Source organism: Lupinus angustifolius, chromosome LG08 (genome assembly GCF_001865875.1).
Source record: "Lupinus angustifolius cultivar Tanjil chromosome LG08, LupAngTanjil_v1.0, whole genome shotgun sequence".
In the NCBI taxonomy this organism is placed as follows: Eukaryota; Viridiplantae; Streptophyta; class Magnoliopsida; order Fabales; family Fabaceae; genus Lupinus; species Lupinus angustifolius.
In genome coordinates, this window is record NC_032016.1 from 11,475,343 (window position 1) to 11,496,264 (window position 20,922).

A 20,922-nucleotide genomic window follows, 5' to 3' on the forward strand; every position below is an offset into this window, starting at 1 on the left:
ATGTAAAAGTAGAATTTTAATGATTTTCCTAGAATCAATTATAGAAATATATAATGGTTTAGATCTACTCATTAATTTAAATTACTAAATTTTCTTAAAATTGATGGCTAAGATATAAAATAAATTTTTTAAACTTATTCTTATAATAAGTGGATCATCTGTCTTAAAACATTTACCAAAATTATATTTTATTAATAGAACTAAATTAATTTTTTCTATCGGTCAATTAGCTTGAATAAATAAAGATATTTATATAACAAATTACTTATTATCCATTCAAAATATTTCATTAATAGAACTAATTTTTTTTTTCTATCATCAATTAGTTTGAATAAATAAAGATATTTATATAACAAATTATTTATTATCCATTCAAAATATTTTGACCAAAATAAACAACCCATAATAACAAAAGAAGTAAAAAAATTAGAGGATCCATAGAAAGTCTAACAAATTTATTCCGTATTTTAACCATCAATTATACTATAATTTAATAGTTTATATCTACTAATTAATTCAAATTATTAAATTTCCCTAAAATTAATAATTATAATATGAAATAAGTTTTTTAAAGTTAATTTGTGTTATGATATTGACTTTGTGTTGGTTGAGTTGAATAACTGCATGTGGTTCTCTATTTTGTCTCATTACACTCTTTCATAAGAACCATTGTCTGAGCCTCAAGCTGTTTCAATCTCTCTCTTGGGTTTCTCATTTCACACTTTCCCACGTCATTTCATGCAAAGTTTCATTCTTTTTCAGTGACTTTTTCATGCTTCTGATTTTCTCTTCTGCTTCTTCCTTTTTCAACCCTCAAGGCTTGTTTTCTCCCACATTGTATATATTTTCTGTATATGACATTGTTGTAACAAGTTTTTACTGTTGTTGAGGTTTTGACTGAGAAAAAAATGATGGGTTTTGAGTTTGGAGTGAGATTATAACTTGTAAAGGGTAGGGTCAACAATGGGTTTTGGATAGTGTAGATAAAAAATCGTTTTTTGGGTTACTTTGTTTTTTGAATTTGTGTGCTTATTTTGCAAAGTGTTGTTGAAATGAATGATACTACTAATACTGGGAAACTTTCTTTTTCTTCTTCTTCTTCTTCTTTAAGTATAACTGAGAAGAAGAAGAAGAAGAATCAAAGATCATATGGTTGCATGAACATTTTTTGTCAGCTCTTTGATTGGAATAAGAGGTTAACCAAGAAGAATCTCTTCTCCAAGAAACTTCTTACTCTAGGACATGGTTAGTATTCTCCTCATTTAACATATTAGAAAAAGTTTCATTTTTCAATATATCATAACAATGACTTAGAGGATAAGTTCGGGACAATAGTAAAGTTGTTGCTTAGTGACCAAGAGATCCAGAATTCAAATCCAGGAAACAACCTCTCTCTCCGCTTGTATACATTTAAACTCACAGAACTCATTAAGTGGGAGCCTCGTGTACCGAGCTGTCTTTTTCTTAATACTAATGGCTTGAATTGTGACAGATTATTGATGAAACATTTTTATTATATCTCTAATGATATGTTTGGTCTTTTTGTTGTTGAATGGGTAACAGCTCGTGCAAAACAAGCTTCTTCAAAGAAGTTTATTGGAGATGTGAAAATTCCAAATTCCAAGCCTAACTTGGTAAGACTATGCTTATTTTGTTGGTTTGGAACTTTTGATAAAGCCATTTTTTGTAAAATTAGTTTTCATTGATGTTGAACTTAAATACTTTACTTTCTTTGTTATGTTTGTCATGGTGATTATACTATATTTCATTTGTAGATTGCTAATGAGAACAATGGGGGATTCCCAAGTGCCGAAAACGGTGGGAACCCTGTTATAGAGATAGAGCAGAAGCATGAAATGCGAGTACCTGGTCTAGTGGCAAGGCTGATAGGTGTAGAATCTTTTCCAGATTCACAGCAAGACAAGTCCAATGAAGCTTCCTTTTGCTATACTTGTGGTGTTGTGGAGAAGGAGTCTTTGGGTAATCATAGTAGTAAGGCTGATAAGTGCGGCGTGGATTCGGAAATAGGGGTTGTGGAGCATGATTTGAGACCTCATAAGATTCAGAAATTGGGGACAAATGAGAGAAGGGCAGTGACCAGATTTGGAGCTGAGCCATCGCAAATTAAGAGTGTTTTGTCCCGAGCAAGAAAGTATAATCAACGTCAACATCATCCTAAGCCTGCTTCCCCTTTGAAGAGTCCAAGGATTTCGTCGAGGAAAACTGGACCTCGAAGCTCGAGGTTAATAGGAGGAGTAACTAAGATTTTGGAACCTGGCCTGCATGCTAGTAGCAGAGCCAAATGTTCTCTTACATCTGCTTCCATTCATACTCCTAAGAATGGCATTGTGACAGAAAGGGTAGGAACTAGATCAGCATACTTAGAAGCTCAATCCGATTATGATGCCGGCATAGCCAATTCTTCGATGGAGCACACTTCTTGCCAAAATTGTGGTAATTTACTTGTTGACTGCAAACCAGATGTAAAGGCACTGCCACATATTTCTCTGCCTAACGTTTCCGATGTTTTCACTGATTCCTCTTTGGTATTGGCACCGAAGGAAAGGTCACTCATGCCCTTTCATGAACATGATATTGTTTTTCTGGAAAGTCAGGAGAAGAATCTTGTAAGTGTTGCTAATGAAGAAGAGGGAAAAAGTAATGTGCAGTTGTGCAAAGAATCAATGACCGGGAGAATGCCTATCTTTCGTGAAGGTCCTGATAAATGGAATTCGTCATGTCAACCATGCATAAAGGATGAGGCATCTTCTTTTGTCTTCAAACACAAAACTCTAACAAGTAATGTGAATGAGACTAAAGACTTTGTTGCTCTAAATAGAAGCCTAAGTGGTCGAACCAGAATGAGGTCACCTACCGAAGAGAATGATTCTGAATTTGTTCTGGAGGGAAAACCGTGTAGTAAACCGGACGACTCCTTGCCTTGGGCAAGCACGTTAGAGCTGAAAAGAAAGACCCGCCAAGTTGAAGGCATGCCTTCTGTTAATTTGGTTGCAGTGGAACCGAGAAACCTTAGCTCTGATGCACATAGGGGGAAAATGAGGGACTTCAATGCTTCCTCCCGAACCAGTTCTAACGTTAAAAGAAAGCGAGGCGTTCAGCAAAAAACATACAAGGTTAATGACAATAAGGTCAATGAGGTAGTTTCGTTTACATCTAATTCCCCTTTTAAGCAAATGATAGTGTTACCTTGTGGAAGGGAAGGGACAACAAGTGATAATGAGATGAAGAAATATTTACAAGGACCGTTACCCTTTAGAGAAGACGCTATAGGTGCCTTTCTACGACAAAAGTTAGACGAATTATGCTCTCAAGAAGATGGGAAGTTGGATATAGGATATCCACCAAAAAAACCAACTTCCATGATTCTTCGAGAATTGATATCTGCTCTTAGTTCGGAGCATCTAAAAAGTCCCGATGATCACATTTTCGAAGACAAGGTTGGTTTCCATGTCAGTCTTATCTTTCTATATTGCGTGGTTGATATTTAATTTCTTTTCTGTTTGCTTTTGCTACCTGTTATTTGTAATCATCAAATGTAGGAGATATTTAGTTCCTCATTTTCATGCTAGTCATTGTTTCGTAGTAATAACTTACCATACAATGCATGATTCTTGAGTCTGAAGTTTCTGTTTTTAACATTGCTGAATATGCATAAGTCCAAAACGCGTCTCGCTCTTCATCTTGTCAGTGTCACAGTAGGTTAAACATACAAGGGAAACCGGTAAGTGTGTGTTCGGATATAGGAATGTAATTTGTCGGGGTATTTAACATATTTGTCTATACAAAAACCTGCTTCTAGTCAAAGAATTTCAACTTTACTTCAGTCATTCTTTTACCCGGGATAAGGTATTTGAAATACCATATTAGGAGGTAGAATTTTGAAATCCTCCATCAATCTCTAATCTCAACACTATTTTCCTACTCCACCTCCATGTTCCTGAACTTTTTTAGTGGTTTGATATGTTTCCATTTTGTTTTAAATTCCTTGGTCTCATCCAAACACACTAAAATAAATTATACTCTTACCAATGGATTTGTTAGTTTTTTATATGAGCTCAATGAAGTTGTTTGGCCCGAGTAATTGAGCTTAGCGCCGATATCATTTCCTCTTATGGATTGCATGACTAACTATACTTTTTATTTAAAGTTATTATCATCTATCAGATTAACAACACTTGATTCTCTAGTTTATATGTAATGAAAATTGTCTAAATCCTTTAGCATGGAGGTAGAAAAATTCCGAGTTTTCAAATTTGTTTTTGGATAGATCTCCTATGCATTGTGCGCTTAGCGAGTCATTTGTAATAGACTTTTGGTACCGATATCATTTTCTTTCTAGTGTGTATAAATATGCTCAACTACTACATGTATAACTAGTTTAGGATGAAGAAAATTAACAAACATGAATGCTATTTCATAACTCTGTAATACACTTGGTGCCATTTTATGTGTAATTAGTGTCTCAATTTCAGCATTTTTTAAATGTTAACTGACTGTCATTATATATACAACAATTGTTGGACGATATTTGACGCCCTTTTGAAATTTTGATGTATTTTTAAATGTGTACATAAAAGATACAAACTGAGATATACAAATGAATGTATATAGTGCCAATTTCCATGCTCACAATATGATGTGCAAATAATAGGACTCAAAATAGAATAATATTTCTTGAAACTGGTGCATTCACTTATAGCCTACCCGAGTTTTGTTTATACTGAGTTTGAGCATGATCTCTCTGTTCGCTTTAAAATTTCGTTAAAATTTGTACTGTGATATGCGAAAATATGCAGTCTAACAATAATATCTGACATGATCTTTTGTTTCTACTATATCAGTATGTGACAAGTGGAGAAAGACTATTAAGATCCTCTTCTTTTGCTAATCATCTCAGTCATGAATCTGTTTTGCAAACTTCATTTTCTTCGAGTAGTCTAGATGAAAGCTCAGGTAAAATCGAATTTGGAAAATATGATTTACGGCTTATAATTTCCATTTATGTAATCACTCTTGTTGATACCTCTGGTCCTTGATTCAATCCCAGGGCATGGTTCTCACCCTGATCCGATAAATTGCTCGTGTGATAAACTCGGACAGTTGGAACTTGATGCTGAACTTTTAGATTCTGCAACAACATTTAATAAAGGGAAGGTAGGTTGCGAGATATTGACCAAACTTGTCGACCAAGTTACTACAATATTACAAAGTTTGAATTTCTTTGGGACAAGATTGACAAAAAGCAAGTTCAATCATATGAAAGATGTTATCTTGAATGCTGAATTGGTGCTTCGAAATGTCACCGAGCAAAATGAGGACGGAGTGCCACAGCTTCTCATTTCGTGTTTTCTGCGTGATAATCTGGACGCAATGGCGAATGACGCTACGTGGAAAGATTTTAATGCTATTGTGGATTGCGATGACGATTCTAAAGAGAGAATACAACTCAAGGCATTTCTCTTGGATTGTGTAATAGAATATCTAGAATCAAATTGCAGCCAGTATTATGACAATGTTTTCAAGACATTTTCGGCATGGACAAAGCTCCCTTTATGCGCGAAAGCCGAAAAGTTGGTTCAAGAGGTCAAGAGGGAGATTAAGAAGTGGTCATGGATAGCTAGAATGGAACCTTATGGTATAACAGAATGGGATATGAGTCACTCCTTGGTGAAATGGAATGATTTTGATATTGAAGCATTTGAAGCTAGTATTGATATAGATGAAGATTTGCTACAAACTTTGATTGATGAAATTGTTGAAGATCTTGTAGATTCAAGCACAGCATCATAAAAAATTCATTGGTTTTTTATTCTGATCCAAGAAGCATGATATATACATTATACAAACATTTATGGTATTTCTAATGGGTCCATAACTGTTGTTCACTCTTTTGTGTCACTCCATGTGTTCAGAAAAATATTTAATAATTACAACTTTAATTTAAATAATTTTTTTCTAACTAATCAAGGGTGATGGTACATAGAGTGGTACAAAAAATGTGGGACAATAAATATGCTTCATTTCTGATAGGTCTCATGAAATCTTTTGGATAAGTGGACATAGAGTATTTAGTTTTTTTGGGTGTAATTTGCCAAAAATTGGCACCTATGTTATTTGGTAATTAACAGAAGTTAAGGTTCAAGCATGTTTTGTTTCAGCATTTTTGTTTATTAACAATTGAAGCAAATATTGAAAATGATTACCAAGAGGGTAACCCATCTTGAACTTTGTTTGCAGGATTAAATGTGTCAAAAATGCATTTGCAAAACTTATCTAGTGGCGTAAAACCCTACTAGATCTTTAGAAAGATCAAAATGTCAATGGTCCAATTCCTGAGAGTGATATTTGTTAGGAGGTATATTCACAGATCTAAAAAAGATTAGTCCCTTACTATAAATTGAGGGGATATTCTTGGTAGTATTAAGAAAATATCCATACACTATTATTTTTACCAAAATAGGTATAGTTATAGAAATGATTTGGGATTTTATAGGAAAATCATTCTCTTTAAAAAAGTATTATGTAGGGAATTTGGAAGGATTTTTTGCTAAACAATAAGCAGAAATAGATCTATTTAATTTTGAATCTTTGATGGAAGATCCTTAATTTCTAGCACAATCAATGAGCAACATATTCTTCATTTAACAAAGGAATGTATTAAAAGTTTAAATGTTTCTTACAATGTCAATCAATCCCCACCATTCATATGTTAGCTAGTATTAACTTTCAAACAAAAATATTATAAATCAATGGTGAATGATGTGCTGAAAGTGTAAAAAACTTTACACTGTCAATGCATAGATTTTAAAATCTTCCTAAAATAGTGTCATGTACAAAAACTCAAATCTTCACTCCTCCTACAAACATCATATATGCTTTATAGAATACTGTAATGTTCTTGAAGGCTATTCAAAACAAAAACAAACAAAGAATTCCAATATAATGATAAGAGAGAAAAAAGCAGGACCATCATCACCAAAGCCTCTCAAGCCAACAAATTCAATCAACAATGAACAAAATCCCAAATCCAAGAAACCCAAATTAACATTTTTCAACAAGATAATATTATTATTAGAGTAAATACACTTTTAGTCTCTCATATTTTTTTGACTTTTTCTTAAAATTTGAAAAACTCAAAATATTCTCAAAAATAAATTGCAAATGTGAGTAAGTTCTTTTTTAGGATTAAATTAGTTATGTTGTAAAATATACTGAAAATAATAATATGAGCCACAATTTTTGGATTTTTCCGAATTTTGAGTGACAAAGTAGTAAGAACATCCATAGTGGTGCAACCCATTTTTCGTTCTTAAATGGGCCATACTGACTATTTTATATTTGTTTATGCATTCTAACAATTTAAGCAACATGTGAATACCCAATTTTTGTCTGGTCCGGAAAAAGCCCAAAACTTTTTAAATAAAAAATAATAGAATTCTAAAGATGGTTTTCTAAAAATAATAAAATTAAACTAGTTGTTAAGATTCCTAAATCTAAGCGATTAGGTTAACCAAAATAACAAAAACCAATGAAGAAGGAGTATCTCCATTTTTTTAAAAATATATGCCTTAATCAGCAATGTAGTGGAGTTTTAGTTTTTTTTTATTCCCTTAGAGATTCGTTTATTGGAAATGAGTTTTTGGAGGCTTAAAAAAAATTTATTCCTAAGAAAATTGGCAATAGGATAGGAGTTTTATCTTTTTTATTTTATTTTATTCTTGTACCTTAACAAGAATCGACTATGGAGTTTTATGTTTAAATTTTTATGCCCTTTTTAAAACTTTTTTTGTGTATAATTTTTGTTTATTAGCAACCTATTACTATATCTTGCAACACTAATATTAGTAAGAAACAAAATATTACAATATTAAAATTTTAATACATTAAATCCCATGCAAACATGGATGTGGTTTTCTCCTTCTTGACAGTTGAACTCTTAATTGTTGTTCATTTCGCTGCGAGATTCTCCCTCTACCACGTGTCGCCAGTTGTGCTCTTCTTCATCCTCATCATCTTCATCAACATCATCAACCACACCTTCGTCAGTATCAGTATGTTGTATACTAAAAATGTTTGCATACGATATAGTAGGACGATAATACTATTGAGAATCATATGCCGATAATGATGTACTTAAAATAGTAGTAAACATTGATGATAGTGAGATTTGAGAACTTGATGACAAATAAGGGAATGGATAATTAAAATTCCCGGAGCCATACGATTGTTGTTGTTGAGGAGTAAAAGAAATATGTGCTTAAGAATTAATATCCGCTTGAGATCGTTTCAGAGACTCAGTTTCCGACATATGATAATAATGAGTAGGTGAAGCTTCATCAATGTGGATAGAGTATGAATGTGGGTATAACTCAGTCAATGCTCCCATCATTTCACGCGGCGGCCAGATGATAAGACGTCATAAAGATTGTGTGAGATTTACTAAAGAAGCTGGATGTTGACTTTGATCACAAATTCTTTTTGCAAATGTATACTGAAAAAGAATTAGACAAAATTAGGAGTATATAATATAATTAACTACAAAGTTTAATTTATAAAAAAATATTACCATTCCATCAGAGTTGTTCCATCTCGAGATATATATCTTCTACCACTGCAATACTCAGAGTAGTGGTTCAAAGGGAGGGTATTAGCGATCATAACATCAACCACATAGTTTTCTCTATTATTCCATATTTGAATCCAACGGCGATGCTTATGTGACCATTCACAATCAGTTTTCCCACGTAAGTCAACTGTATGAAGTTTTTCACAATTCAGTGGGTCTCGTGAAATTGGTTGATCAAAACCAAATTGTCTCGTAATCCAATCAGTATCATGTCATTCCACAATTGCGAAACAAATTAGTGGCACACGTGATCGGCTTATCTCAGAGAGGTTTGACAAGAAAGGCAATAGATGATATGACATCCACTCAAACTAATAGAAATGTTATTAAAAAAGTTAATATAAAAAAATATACATACATAAATATACAAACATAATCAAAGTTTGTGTAAATAATATAAAGTAATATACAAATAGAAAGTAAATATTAATAACATAATATACAAAGAGCCTATTTAAAGTAATATACAAATAATATACCTTATTCACGCGCATACGGTCAAACATGTCACATATGATATTAAAAGTATGGTCCAGGGATGTTGGCGGTGATCAAATGTTGTGACCACCTATTATTAATATTGTTAGTTAGTAAATATATTTCAATAAATATTTTTAATTAAACATTACATATAATAATAAAATAAATATATACCTTTTGACTATTGAAAAATAAGGTGTAGTTGTGTCGCGGAGTCTTGGTGCAAGATTTTGAATGCGATCTTATGCCCATGATTGAAAATGTAATAGACATCCTCCGATCTATTTTTTATCACTAATTATTACTGCACGACATAGTCCTCGATAAAGACAAAACAATACAGCTGAACTCCAACTGTATTTGAATGTCACCGTTAAGTCCTCAATCAACGGCAGATACATAAGATGGACTCGGTTACGTCATCATAAATTAATGATTCTAATACCAACAAGACATTAATCTAGTGATGTAAGTCTCCTTACTGGATTACCAGGATGATCAAAATATGTCTGGTTCGATTTTTGTGAGCGATCTCGAAAGAGATTAACTCTTTACCAAAATGTGAGAAAATACTAAAAAAAAAAAAAGTTAATGATTCTAATTACATTTCCTTTTATTGCATGATCTCTAACTAATAATTCCAATCTCTTTATTAGTATTTTTGTCAATCACTAATAATTCCAATCTCTTTTATTACATCATCATAAATGAATGATTCTAATGACATTCATCTTGATTCTTGAGTGATATAATAATTTTGTAAACTTAATTCATCTAACTCTTATTCATAAGATGCTAATATATGCCATAAAGTTTCACCGGATCCAAAGATACTATATCATAATAAATATTTGATTCTCATAAAGAACAATAATCAGAGTTGACAACTCTATATACATTGGAAATGAAGTATCTCCTGGTATAAGGAGATAAATTATCTCCTTCTATTGTTGAAATCATGATATGTGTTTTCTATAAAAATGCAACACATGTGTTTCACCATTTTCTATAAAAATATTTTAAAAAATAAAGAAAATAGCACACATGTCACAATTTTACTGGCGAGATGAGATAAGTTATCTCCTGATATGAGGAGATACATTATTAACATATATATATATGGGAATGAAGTATCTCCTGGTATGAGGAGATAAGTTATCTCCTCCCAGTGAAATCATGACATGTGTCATATGTCGTCTTTCATCATTTTCTATAAAAAATATTTTTAAAAATAAACAAAATAGCACATATGTCATATTTTTACTAGCTATAGGAGATAAATTATCTCCTGATATAAGGAGATACATTATTCTATATATATATATATATATATATATATATAAGAATTAGTTTCTAACTATATAATTAATCCATAATAGTAAGTAAATATATAATTTCTTTTTTCTTGTAAAGAAGAAGAAAAGGTTAAATTTTTTCACCAGCTTCATGTTTGTTATTGGTTTCATCACTTTCATGCATAATATAAAAGCATTGTCCAATAATAATAAAAAAATCATTTTTTTATTCAATAAATTCTCATAGAAGCTTAGACAGAAACTTCCTCACCTTTTTCTTCAATCTCTGGTTTCCTTCTACTCTTTAATTGTCACAGGTAATTCATTTGTTACTTTCTTTTTCTTTCACACTTCAAATCTCATTCCATATTAATGCCATTCTCTTTTTCATATTGATTCTTATTGGTATTTTTCTATATATTATTACATGTATGTAGTTTTTAGAAGGAATTGAAGTGTTTTGATTTTCTGGGTAATGGAATTTTCAATCAGATAACATGCAAGCATCAACTTTTTCTGTTAAAGGAGCCACTTTTGGGATTCAAAAGCAAAGGGTATCATTGGGTTTTGAAGATTTGAGAAAGTGTAGTGTTCTGAGACCTATAAGAGTTTGCATGACAAATAATGGTACTAATTCCTATGGTTTGAGGCTTGGTAAAGTCACTAAGGACAGTGAAATGGATTATGCAAGAGTTGGTTTTAGTGGCATTTTTGGGTCCTCTGCTAAGCCCAGATCAGTCATGGTTCAAGCTTCTGGTTTGTATCATGTTGCTAATATTGGCTTTAATTTGTTTGATTTATTAGTAATTTTTGAATTTTTTGACTGCATTTGCGAAAGATGTGTTATTTGTATGATTCTCGTAGACGAGCCTTGTTAGTTGTGTTGCATTTACCGATGCAATCACAATTGCGAGAAAATGCGGCTTATGTGGAGACTACCAAAACCGCAATATTGCAGTCTCAAATGCGGTTGCGGATAGCAACTTAAAATCATGTTTGTTTGCTTGAAGATGCATGTTTAGCTCCTCTTCTTTTCCATGGAAAGATTTATAATTTAGTCAATTTTGTTGTTGTTGAACTGCAGTTATATTTTATAGTAAGGATTTTCCTGTTTACGTGTAAAATGCATCCATGTTTGTATTTGTGCTGTAGTTGAGTTAGATGGTAGACTCGGTACCTAATTTTCCAACATGAAAGTCTGTGATCGATGTTAGGAGAATGCAGGTCATAATAGATGAAGTAAAGTAATAATGTACTTCCTCGTCATAATTTCAACATGGTTGCAATAGTTATGCAATTCAATCTTCAATTTTATTTTGCAAAACTCTGTTAAGGGTAATATACTATAGTGTTCAGCCTTTTCAATTGCCTTTTGTTCCTTGATATTCTCTTAGAGATACTCATAGAAAGTAAAATTGAGTTGCAGGTGGAGATATCGAGGATAACATCCATGTTGTTCCTCGGGGACAATCTTCTGGAACTGTTCTACCCTATGTAGGCGTTGCTTGCCTCGGAGCCGTTTTATTTGGTTACCATCTTGGGTATGGATAGTCTCTTCATTTTAGCATGTGCTGTGTGTGTCAATGAACTTGTAGTGATGCATGTCGATTTCTTTAGACTGCCATGTAAGTTATATGAATGATATGGTTCACTTCTAGATATCTTTAGTTTTTTGCTGCATGTCATGTATTGCAGTATTATGTAGAATTGTTCTTGTTATAATATACCAGTGTTTTACATTAATTAGTATTTACGTTCGAAGACTCTGTTTAATGTAGGGTGGTAAATGGTGCTCTTGAATACCTTGCCAAGGATCTTGGAATCATTGAAAATACTGTTCTACAAGGTACATGTTTCTTTTATCTTTTAAAAAAATCTATATTAGTCGTAAATTAATTTAAAACGTTTAATTGGTTTTATGGGTAATGCAAAGTCGAAAACTGTAGATATCTATGAAAATACATTCTCTTGTTTTTAACTTGCATGTTTCTAGTTTATAGTGTGCATCAAATAACAAGACAATATTTCAGTATGCATGCATGTGTTTCCATGTCAGTGTTACTTTTATACACAAAAAAAGATTGAGCTTTAAGGCAGAAAGCTAAAGTGGACATTTTATCACTTTTATTCACGTGTTAATCTGCGTATTTTTATCTTCAACTTCAAATTCCAAAAGTTCTAGCTTCATGTGTATATGGCCCAATAATTGCTTTCTCTTGATTTTTATAAGTGTAAAATCCATGAACAGGCTGGATTGTCAGTGCGCTACTTGCTGGTGCCACTGTTGGTTCATTTACCGGCGGAACATTGGCTGACAAATTCGGCAGAACTAGGACCTTTCAGTTAGATGCTATTCCCCTGGCGGTTGGAGCGTTTCTTTGGTCAGTCTCTTGTTCTTGCATAGAAGGTTTGATATTTTCTGTACTTCTGAAATCTAATGTTTTAAACTACGACACATTTACAGTGCAACGGCCCAGAGCGTTCAGACAATGATCATTGGTCGCTTACTTGCTGGTATAGGAATCGGGGTTACATCTGCTATTGTACCACTATACATATCTGAGGTGACGATTTTATAAATCATTTTAACCTTTGCGATCATGTTTATATGGACCATGTGGTGACTTCTTCTAATTGGCAGATTTCACCAACTGAAATTCGTGGTGCACTCGGATCTGTTAATCAACTTTTTATATGTGTTGGCATTCTTTTGGCGCTTGTGGCTGGGTTGCCTCTAGCAGGAAACCCTGCATGGTAATAAGTTGTTTCATCTTATCCTTTTTTGGAGGGTATATTTTGTGAGCTGTTTATTTCTTCGGATGTCATATATCAACCAGAGATTGTGGCGAGCTGCATATTGGGAATGCAAATTACTATATTCGGTGTAAACAATTAAGAGTAAAAAATCTCGTTACTTTATTCCATGTGAAAGGAAGTGGAGATATGTGTTAATAATTTAATATTCAAATTTTGATAGTCTTTATTGCTTTTAATTGTTTTTATTTTCTTCTTTGAGGACACAATTATTTGTTGTCAGTTTTCTTTCTCTTCTAGCTCATTCGATTTTCTTGGTTCTATTTTATCAGGTGGCGGACAATGTTTAGCATTTCAGTAGTTCCATCTGTTCTGTTAGCACTTGGTATGGCAATTTCTCCGGAAAGTCCTCGGTGGCTTTTTCAGGTTGTCCAGTAATACTATGCTATCTTTTTTGCAGGAGGCAGTAAGTTTACTTACAATTAAACCATCGAAAGAAAAAAGTTACTACTTTCAGACCCACCAATGAATTTTTGTCAAATATTCATATGATGAGCCTAACCATTGGGTTACATTGTCATATGGGTAAACTTCGCAAATAAAAGTATAGGTTACTCAAAAACTGGGTGTAAAGCACATCGAAATAGAGCTTATGTATACATATACGATATCTACTCGTGATATTTGTGCTTTGTAATTTAAATCCTACAGAACATACATATTATACATATACGATGTATTGTCTTTTAGTTGTATCTGTTAAGAGTTTAATGCAATAGTTTTATTGTAGGTTTTCTGAGAAAACTCCATTTATTATATTATGTTACAGCAAGGAAAAATCGTAGAAGCTGAAAAGGCTATTAAAACACTATATGGAAAAGAAAGAGTTGCTGCAGTTATGCGTGAGTTAACAGCATCGACTCAAGGTTCTTCTGAACCTGAAGCAGGGTGGCTTGATCTGTTTAGTAGCCGGTATTGGAAAGGTAACCAAAATTTATTTAAGCGTAACTATAAGATTGGTAACACTATTGGCAATAATCTTAGTTTATTTAAGCAGAATTTCTCTAGTGCAGAAGAACAGCTATAAGATATGCTTTCGTCAGTGCTAGTTATTGTTAGTGAACCTGCATCTTTTGAAACTTTTTCATAAAAGATTCCTGTTATTGATGTTAGCGTAAAGGAGGTCCAACATGAATACCATAATCATTTTGATAACCTGTGAGATTATCATAAAAAGAATGGATAACTTTATCTTGAAAACAAAATTGATACCATAAAAGACATTTCTCTTGTTCCAACCTAAACTTCATGCATAGTCAGATTTGATTACCTTACTACTGAGGATTTTCGGATACAGTTCATTATATTTGTATGCATCTCAGTGATAATCTTATCACAGTTTATGTTTTAATTTCACCACCATCTTCCTTCTCGGTTTACACTGTAGTTGATTCATCTTTTCTTATGTAATAATGTAGCACTTCTATATTGTTGCAGTTGTCAGTGTTGGGGCAGCACTTTTCTTGTTCCAGCAGTTTGCTGGAATAAATGCTGTGGTATATTATTCAACTGCTGTGTTCCGCAGTGCTGGTATTGCTTCTGATGTTGCCGCAAGTGCCCTTGTCGGTGCATCAAATGTTTTCGGTTAGTATTTTATCATTTTAAAAGCAGTTATTGTGCAATATGTGCAAGCATCATATTCTGTCGGACTAATGATTTATTTTGTTGAAGGAACTGCTATTGCTTCGTCCTTGATGGACAAACAAGGAAGGAAAAGTCTCCTAATCACAAGCTTTAGTGGGATGGTAATAGTTATTTTCATCGCACATTATCTTAACCTAATGCACAAAAATGTGAGATGTTGCATGATAGATTAATGATCTGCCTGAAAAATACCATGTTTAAATGTGAATTATTCATTATCCCCGGCTAAACTTGTCCAATGTAAAAGAAATATTTAGTGTAATACTATAGTGACTTAGTGCATGTTTTGATAATATGTCCTAGTATACTTTTGCACTTCAAATATAATTTTGGGTACATAAGCACTTTGATAAGTTAGATCCCATCTCCTTTCTAACTTATAACTTTATAAGGGAAAATGAAGAGATTTCGGTTCTGTCAGTTCGTGGAAATGGAAGGTTTTGCAGATATTTCTAAGCCATGTGTAAAAACAACAACAACGAAACCTTAGTGCCACTAGTTGGGGTTGACTATATGGGTCGAACAACACCATAATGCTCTATCGTATATCATGTCCACTGACAAATTTTGAAAATTCTAAACCATAAACAAGGAGTCAAGGTTTTTCTTTTCCATTTTTCTTATTCCCCCTTTCTTGTCGATAATTATTTTTTATTTCATTCTAGAAAGGAAGTGAAAATTATTCATAGGCTTCATAGAAGGCTTCTTTCAAGCATTATGATGTTTCATTTCATATTATGCTTACATGTTAGAGCATAGAGCATAATTTGGTTGGTAACTATTATCTATTCTTACTTTTGATGATGTACTTTTATTTTTAATTCTGTTTGGTGCAATCAAACCAAATTTTCATCATAATGGTTAATTTTCATTTATTGTCTGATATAATCTATTCATCTAACGACAAACCATATCTTATTCATATAATTGACCTCATTTTCATAATGTCTTTACCAGGCTGTTTCTATGTTGCTTCTTTCATTGTCTTTTACTTGGAAGGTTCTTGCACCATTCTCTGGCACTCTTGCAGTCCTTGGAACTGTTCTGTAAGTCATTTCAGTTTGTCGATAATAGTGATTCCATTCACCGAAAAACTTCAAACTTTAATGAACTTATAAGTTCTATGTATTATCTGAGCTTTAATTTCTATCGACTCTATGGTCTATGAATTTTAACCAGCTATGTCCTATCGTTCTCTCTTGGCGCTGGTCCTGTGCCTGCCCTTCTTCTACCGGAGATATTTGCGTCAAGAATTAGAGCAAAAGCAGTTTCTCTGTCATTAGGCATGCATTGGGTGAGTGACTTCATGTGGAATCTTAACTTTTTGCCCGTAATTACTGTCTTTATACATTTTGAAATTCTACTGCTTAGAGGCTAACACAAAGGGCTCATTTGTATAGATAGCCATTTAAAAAAGTGATTCTACTAAAGTGATTTTGGCTAGTACTTTTTGAGAAGCTGAAAAATATAGCTTCTCGAAAAAGCTGAACTTCAGCTTCTGTTGTAGCTTCCGGTCTTTTGTAAAATCCCAACCAAACAAATGTAAACGTGTCAGAAGTAATTTTTATCAAAATAATCACTTTTCTTGTGGAAAAAAGCTTAAACAAACTGGCTCTAAAAAAAGTTAACACTGTTTAAGAGTTGTTGCTTATGAGCACCAAACACCAAATTTGCTGTTCTCAAATAATTCTATCAATAAAAAGTAATAAAAGAATTGAAAAAAATTACCTTGAGATGTCATACCAAACTCAGCCACGCAGTTGGATTTTTTGTATAACCAACGGTATCACTTCACCTTATAGGTAAAGAACTAATCTCTTTCGGGGTGTATGATTCTGCCTCCCAACAAGTGTCATAGGAATCGAACTCTTGACCTTTTGGTCTATCTGAGGATTTAGTGTGACCTTACACCACTAGATCAACACCTTGTGTGCGCATAATGATTTTCAGAATACTATAATTGTAGTAATACTAAAGAAAATAGCATCACTACGAGTTCTTACTCCTATATTCCACTTCAAAACTTCCTTGGATCTTCTTTTTTTCACTTAATGATAACTGCATTGGTATGATTTATGCTGCATTAAGTTTTATTGCTATACTGGTTTTGTTTGCTGCTTGAAAATCTGTATTTTTTGATGTTATCAGATCTCCAATTTCGGCATTGGCCTCTATTTCCTGAGTGTTGTCAACAAGTTTGGTATCAGCTCAGTATACTTGGGATTCTCAGCTGTCTGTGTTCTTGCTGTCTTGTACATAACCAGTAATGTCGTCGAAACAAAGGGTCGATCATTGGAGGAAATAGAACGCGCTCTCAGTTCTGCAGCTTGAAAATTTTCCAGAAATGCATGTACTCATAATTCCAAATTTCCAATGCCTCTCATTGAACCTTCTTTTTAACCTTAGCAATCTTGCTGCTTGCTGTTTTTTCGAGACGGTGAAGTTCGCTCGACGAGAATGATATCCGGGCAAACTTATCGTGCGAAAATTTGAACAATTTTGTGTGAGCTTTGGTCAGGCATCTATATGCTAGAGACTAGATATCAGCAAGAACATTATCACTTCAATTGGTAAATTGAATAACTGGGATGCCTTATCTTCAAAATATGTATAATTTTCTCTTGCTTCTTTGATATAATAAACACATATTAATAGTGACACTAATTGTATACACACATAAAAGTTTAGAAAATGCAAATATAGAGTATATAAAATAGGAACCATAATTTAAATTAAATTAGTAGCTCTCTTTTTTCACTATAAAGGCCAGATAATTTGTTTGGTGGTCATGGTTACATTGTTGATTATGCTAATGTAATCACATCATTATCTATCATTTACTAACAAGGCATTGATCAAGTGGTCTAAGGTCTTATTAGATTCTTGGACAGATCAAAATATCAATGATTTGATTCTTGTGAGTGATACTTGTTGGAAGGGACAACCATACACTTTAAAATGAATTAGTTCATTGCCTATAAGGTGAAGGGATATCCTTGGTAGTACAAAATAACCAGTCCAGAGTTAAAGATAAGCATGATGATACATGCCAACATTCTAGCCTTAAAATGTTTCCTTATAGTATAGTGCAAGTACAACCTAACTTGAGTACTTCTAGGGTTATCCTCAGAACTAGTGATAAGGTTTTTTGTGTTGTAACTTGGATGTTATGAATTTAAATCTTGAAATAATTGTGTTTGTTGATGTTATTTTATCGTATTCCATCAAAGATAAGTCACTCTATGGTTGGTCCACCCAATAGAGGAAATTGAATAAAAAAATTAATATTATGATTGATTAATAGAAGCGGTAATAAATAACTTTTTTTACTATCAAATGTATATCCTCGTCCTTTTGGGTAAGGAATTAATTATTTTTGGGGGTTTGTGGTGGTCACTTTCAACAAGTATCGTTCTTAGGAGTCTAACCCTTGACTGTTTGGTCATCCTAAGGATCTAATCAGACTTTATACTATTAAACTAATACCTTGTAATTGGAAATAAATAATTTGAAGTAAATAACCTCATATACAAACAAATCCTATGATATTTTTTTATAGTCTCAGTCTTGACATTTTTTAGATATTGGGTGAGGAAAATGTTAAAGATCCTTAATTTAGGGGGAAACATTTATGAAGAGAGATTCATTTATAACAAATTAAATTATGTCAATTCTTAACTGTTATTAACTTTTTATAAAAGTATAAATTAGGTAGATCATTATATATCATATGTTGAATATTATTAATTATATACCATTTAGATTATTTGTCTGAAATTTGAACATCAATAGATATATAATTAAATATCATCAATTTCCATATATTTCAAAGATAGATGTATATAAATGAATTACTAAATAATATTGGATTTTTATGAAACTTGGTATATGAGACCTATAGGATAGTAACTCTCAATTCAAAGGTTTGATTTGTTTAAATTTATTTTATATAAAAAATTATTAGCGTGAATTTAAGTTGTTGTAAACAGAATTTTCTCTTTAAAAAATCAATAAAAGTAGTTTTATGTTTACATCCAAACTCAAAAGTACAACAATAACAATCGATTATATAATAAAATGGGGTTTATTAAGCATGAAGTCTATAGTTTAATATGTAGTTCATGTATGCATAAATATTATTGGGAGATATCCCTACTTAAGCATTTGACCATACGTGAATCACTAGTCTATTATATATCGAATTAGAATATACTCTAAAATCCTAAAACCTAAATAAATAAATTAGACATAAACTAAAACTAAGATAGAATAACAAAGTTGGGGCCCATTTTTCATATGCTAAGGACAATCCCAAGATTGCCCCGCCTAAGATTTAAAATCTATACATTGATAGTGTAAAGTTTTTCATATTGTTAACAAATTATTCACCATTATTTGATATTACTTTTATTTGAGAGTTAATAATGATTAATAAATCAATAGTGATGAATTAGTTAACAGTGTAAAAAACAACTACATTATTAGTGTATACATATTAAATTAATTTCTCATTTGAATTGCATTTGTTGAAATGTTAAGGAATATTGATCAATATCTTAAGAGTATGTGATAAATAAAGAAAAACAATTCTATTAGAAAACATTGTGTGGAAATCCTCTCTATTTTATTATCCTCATTTTTTTACTATTTTCCTCACCAAATGATAAACAAGTTTTCAGTGTTACATCAATACTATAACATTACCATTTTACTTTCTTTTAAGTTTAATTGGAAAATTCATATATTTATTACTTTTATTAATGGAGACATGACAAAGGAGAGGGAAAAAATAGTGTATAGAAAATGTAATATTGCTTATAAAAAAGAATCATCAAAATCATATCCTACCATAATTTCCATATTTCTTTTTTATGTTTTCACATTTTTGTTTCAATTTAGAAACTCAAGATTCATTGTAAATTAAGTTAAACTATAGCTTAATTTATTAAATCTTCACTTAATTTCCTATTTCTACTCTCTTAATTAATCATCATTCGAAGTTGAAGAGAACCATTATAAATCGCCATGTAGACCAGATCTTGCTTGCTCGAGAATGTACCTCACACTAGGATGAAATAATTGCTTCCAGTCTAACGGTTTGACATGCATTGGTGTGCCATTAAACTTTAAGCCTTCCGAGAGTTGTAGTGTTCTAAAGGAGGAAATATTTCAAAAATTCGATTATTGTGACTTGATTGAGTGTCGTTTTCTCATTGCATGAATTTGGTTTATTGACCTACATGTAGTGGATTGTCATAATTATTGTGGACAAATCTGACACATGGTTGGTCGAAAGTCCTTGGTATCCATACGATTTGCACGACGGAGGCCTCGGTACCAGTACAAGTTGTGCCTGCAAGTTTTTGATTGACCAATTAATGCTTGGTGCCTCAATTCGTGTGCATGTCATTAGACCTGTACTTGGTTGTTTTTGATCGATCATGATTTCTTTATGAGGCAACATTTGGGAGAAGATGGGTCATATAAGGCCCATATTCTCTCCTTTTCCCCTATAAATAAGGGTTCATCCCTTCCTTTTTTTTCTTTCTCAATTTTCAAACCTACTATCTTGGTACTTGAGTATTTGCTCTTGTTGTTCATCTTCCGTCCCATTTAGTTGATCAATGCTCCTTCATTATTTTGATGATTCTTCTAGTAGGAGGTTTATGATGGAATGTGATTTTGAATGACATGTAAGTATATTTAACATGGAATTCTGAGGAACTATGAGTGCTTATCAAATATAGACACATACAAGAGTTGTTTTAATGGAGTCTGAGTATTCGATGATTGACTCTATTGTTCTAGCTCATGCTGCCAATGATTGGGTGTGTATCGATTGGGGTTATAAGGATTACCATTGATCCATCTTCATGTAACTTCCAGAAGATCTAGATCTCCATGTGAACGACTAGTAGATAGTCGTTCTCGCTCACCTTCACTTGGCCCTTTTCCAACTACACTCAAACTTCTAGGGTTCATCTGAGGACGAAACTTACTTTTCTCAAGCAATGACACCTTCATATATCTCTTCTCCTTGTT

The 20,922-nt window shown here is 32.5% G+C and overlaps 2 protein-coding genes across 2 annotated transcripts; both read left to right on the top strand.

Moving 5' to 3' along the window:
- On the top strand, window positions 679-5,844 carry LOC109353745. The gene is made up of 5 exons (XM_019596110.1): window positions 679-1,245; window positions 1,564-1,634; window positions 1,776-3,458; window positions 4,863-4,974; window positions 5,069-5,844. The coding sequence occupies exons 1-5, from the start codon at window positions 1,053-1,055 to the stop codon at window positions 5,809-5,811; spliced, it is 2,802 nt and encodes a 933-aa protein (XP_019451655.1). The 5' UTR covers window positions 679-1,052; the 3' UTR covers window positions 5,812-5,844.
- On the top strand, window positions 10,617-17,480 carry LOC109355425 (plastidic glucose transporter 4-like). Its single transcript, XM_019598582.1, has 14 exons — window positions 10,617-10,739; window positions 10,915-11,178; window positions 11,849-11,963; window positions 12,201-12,268; window positions 12,671-12,803; window positions 12,887-12,986; window positions 13,064-13,176; window positions 13,509-13,602; window positions 14,006-14,159; window positions 14,674-14,820; window positions 14,908-14,981; window positions 15,838-15,926; window positions 16,060-16,174; window positions 17,029-17,480. The coding sequence occupies exons 2-14, from the start codon at window positions 10,920-10,922 to the stop codon at window positions 17,209-17,211; spliced, it is 1,644 nt and encodes a 547-aa protein (XP_019454127.1). The 5' UTR covers window positions 10,617-10,739; window positions 10,915-10,919; the 3' UTR covers window positions 17,212-17,480.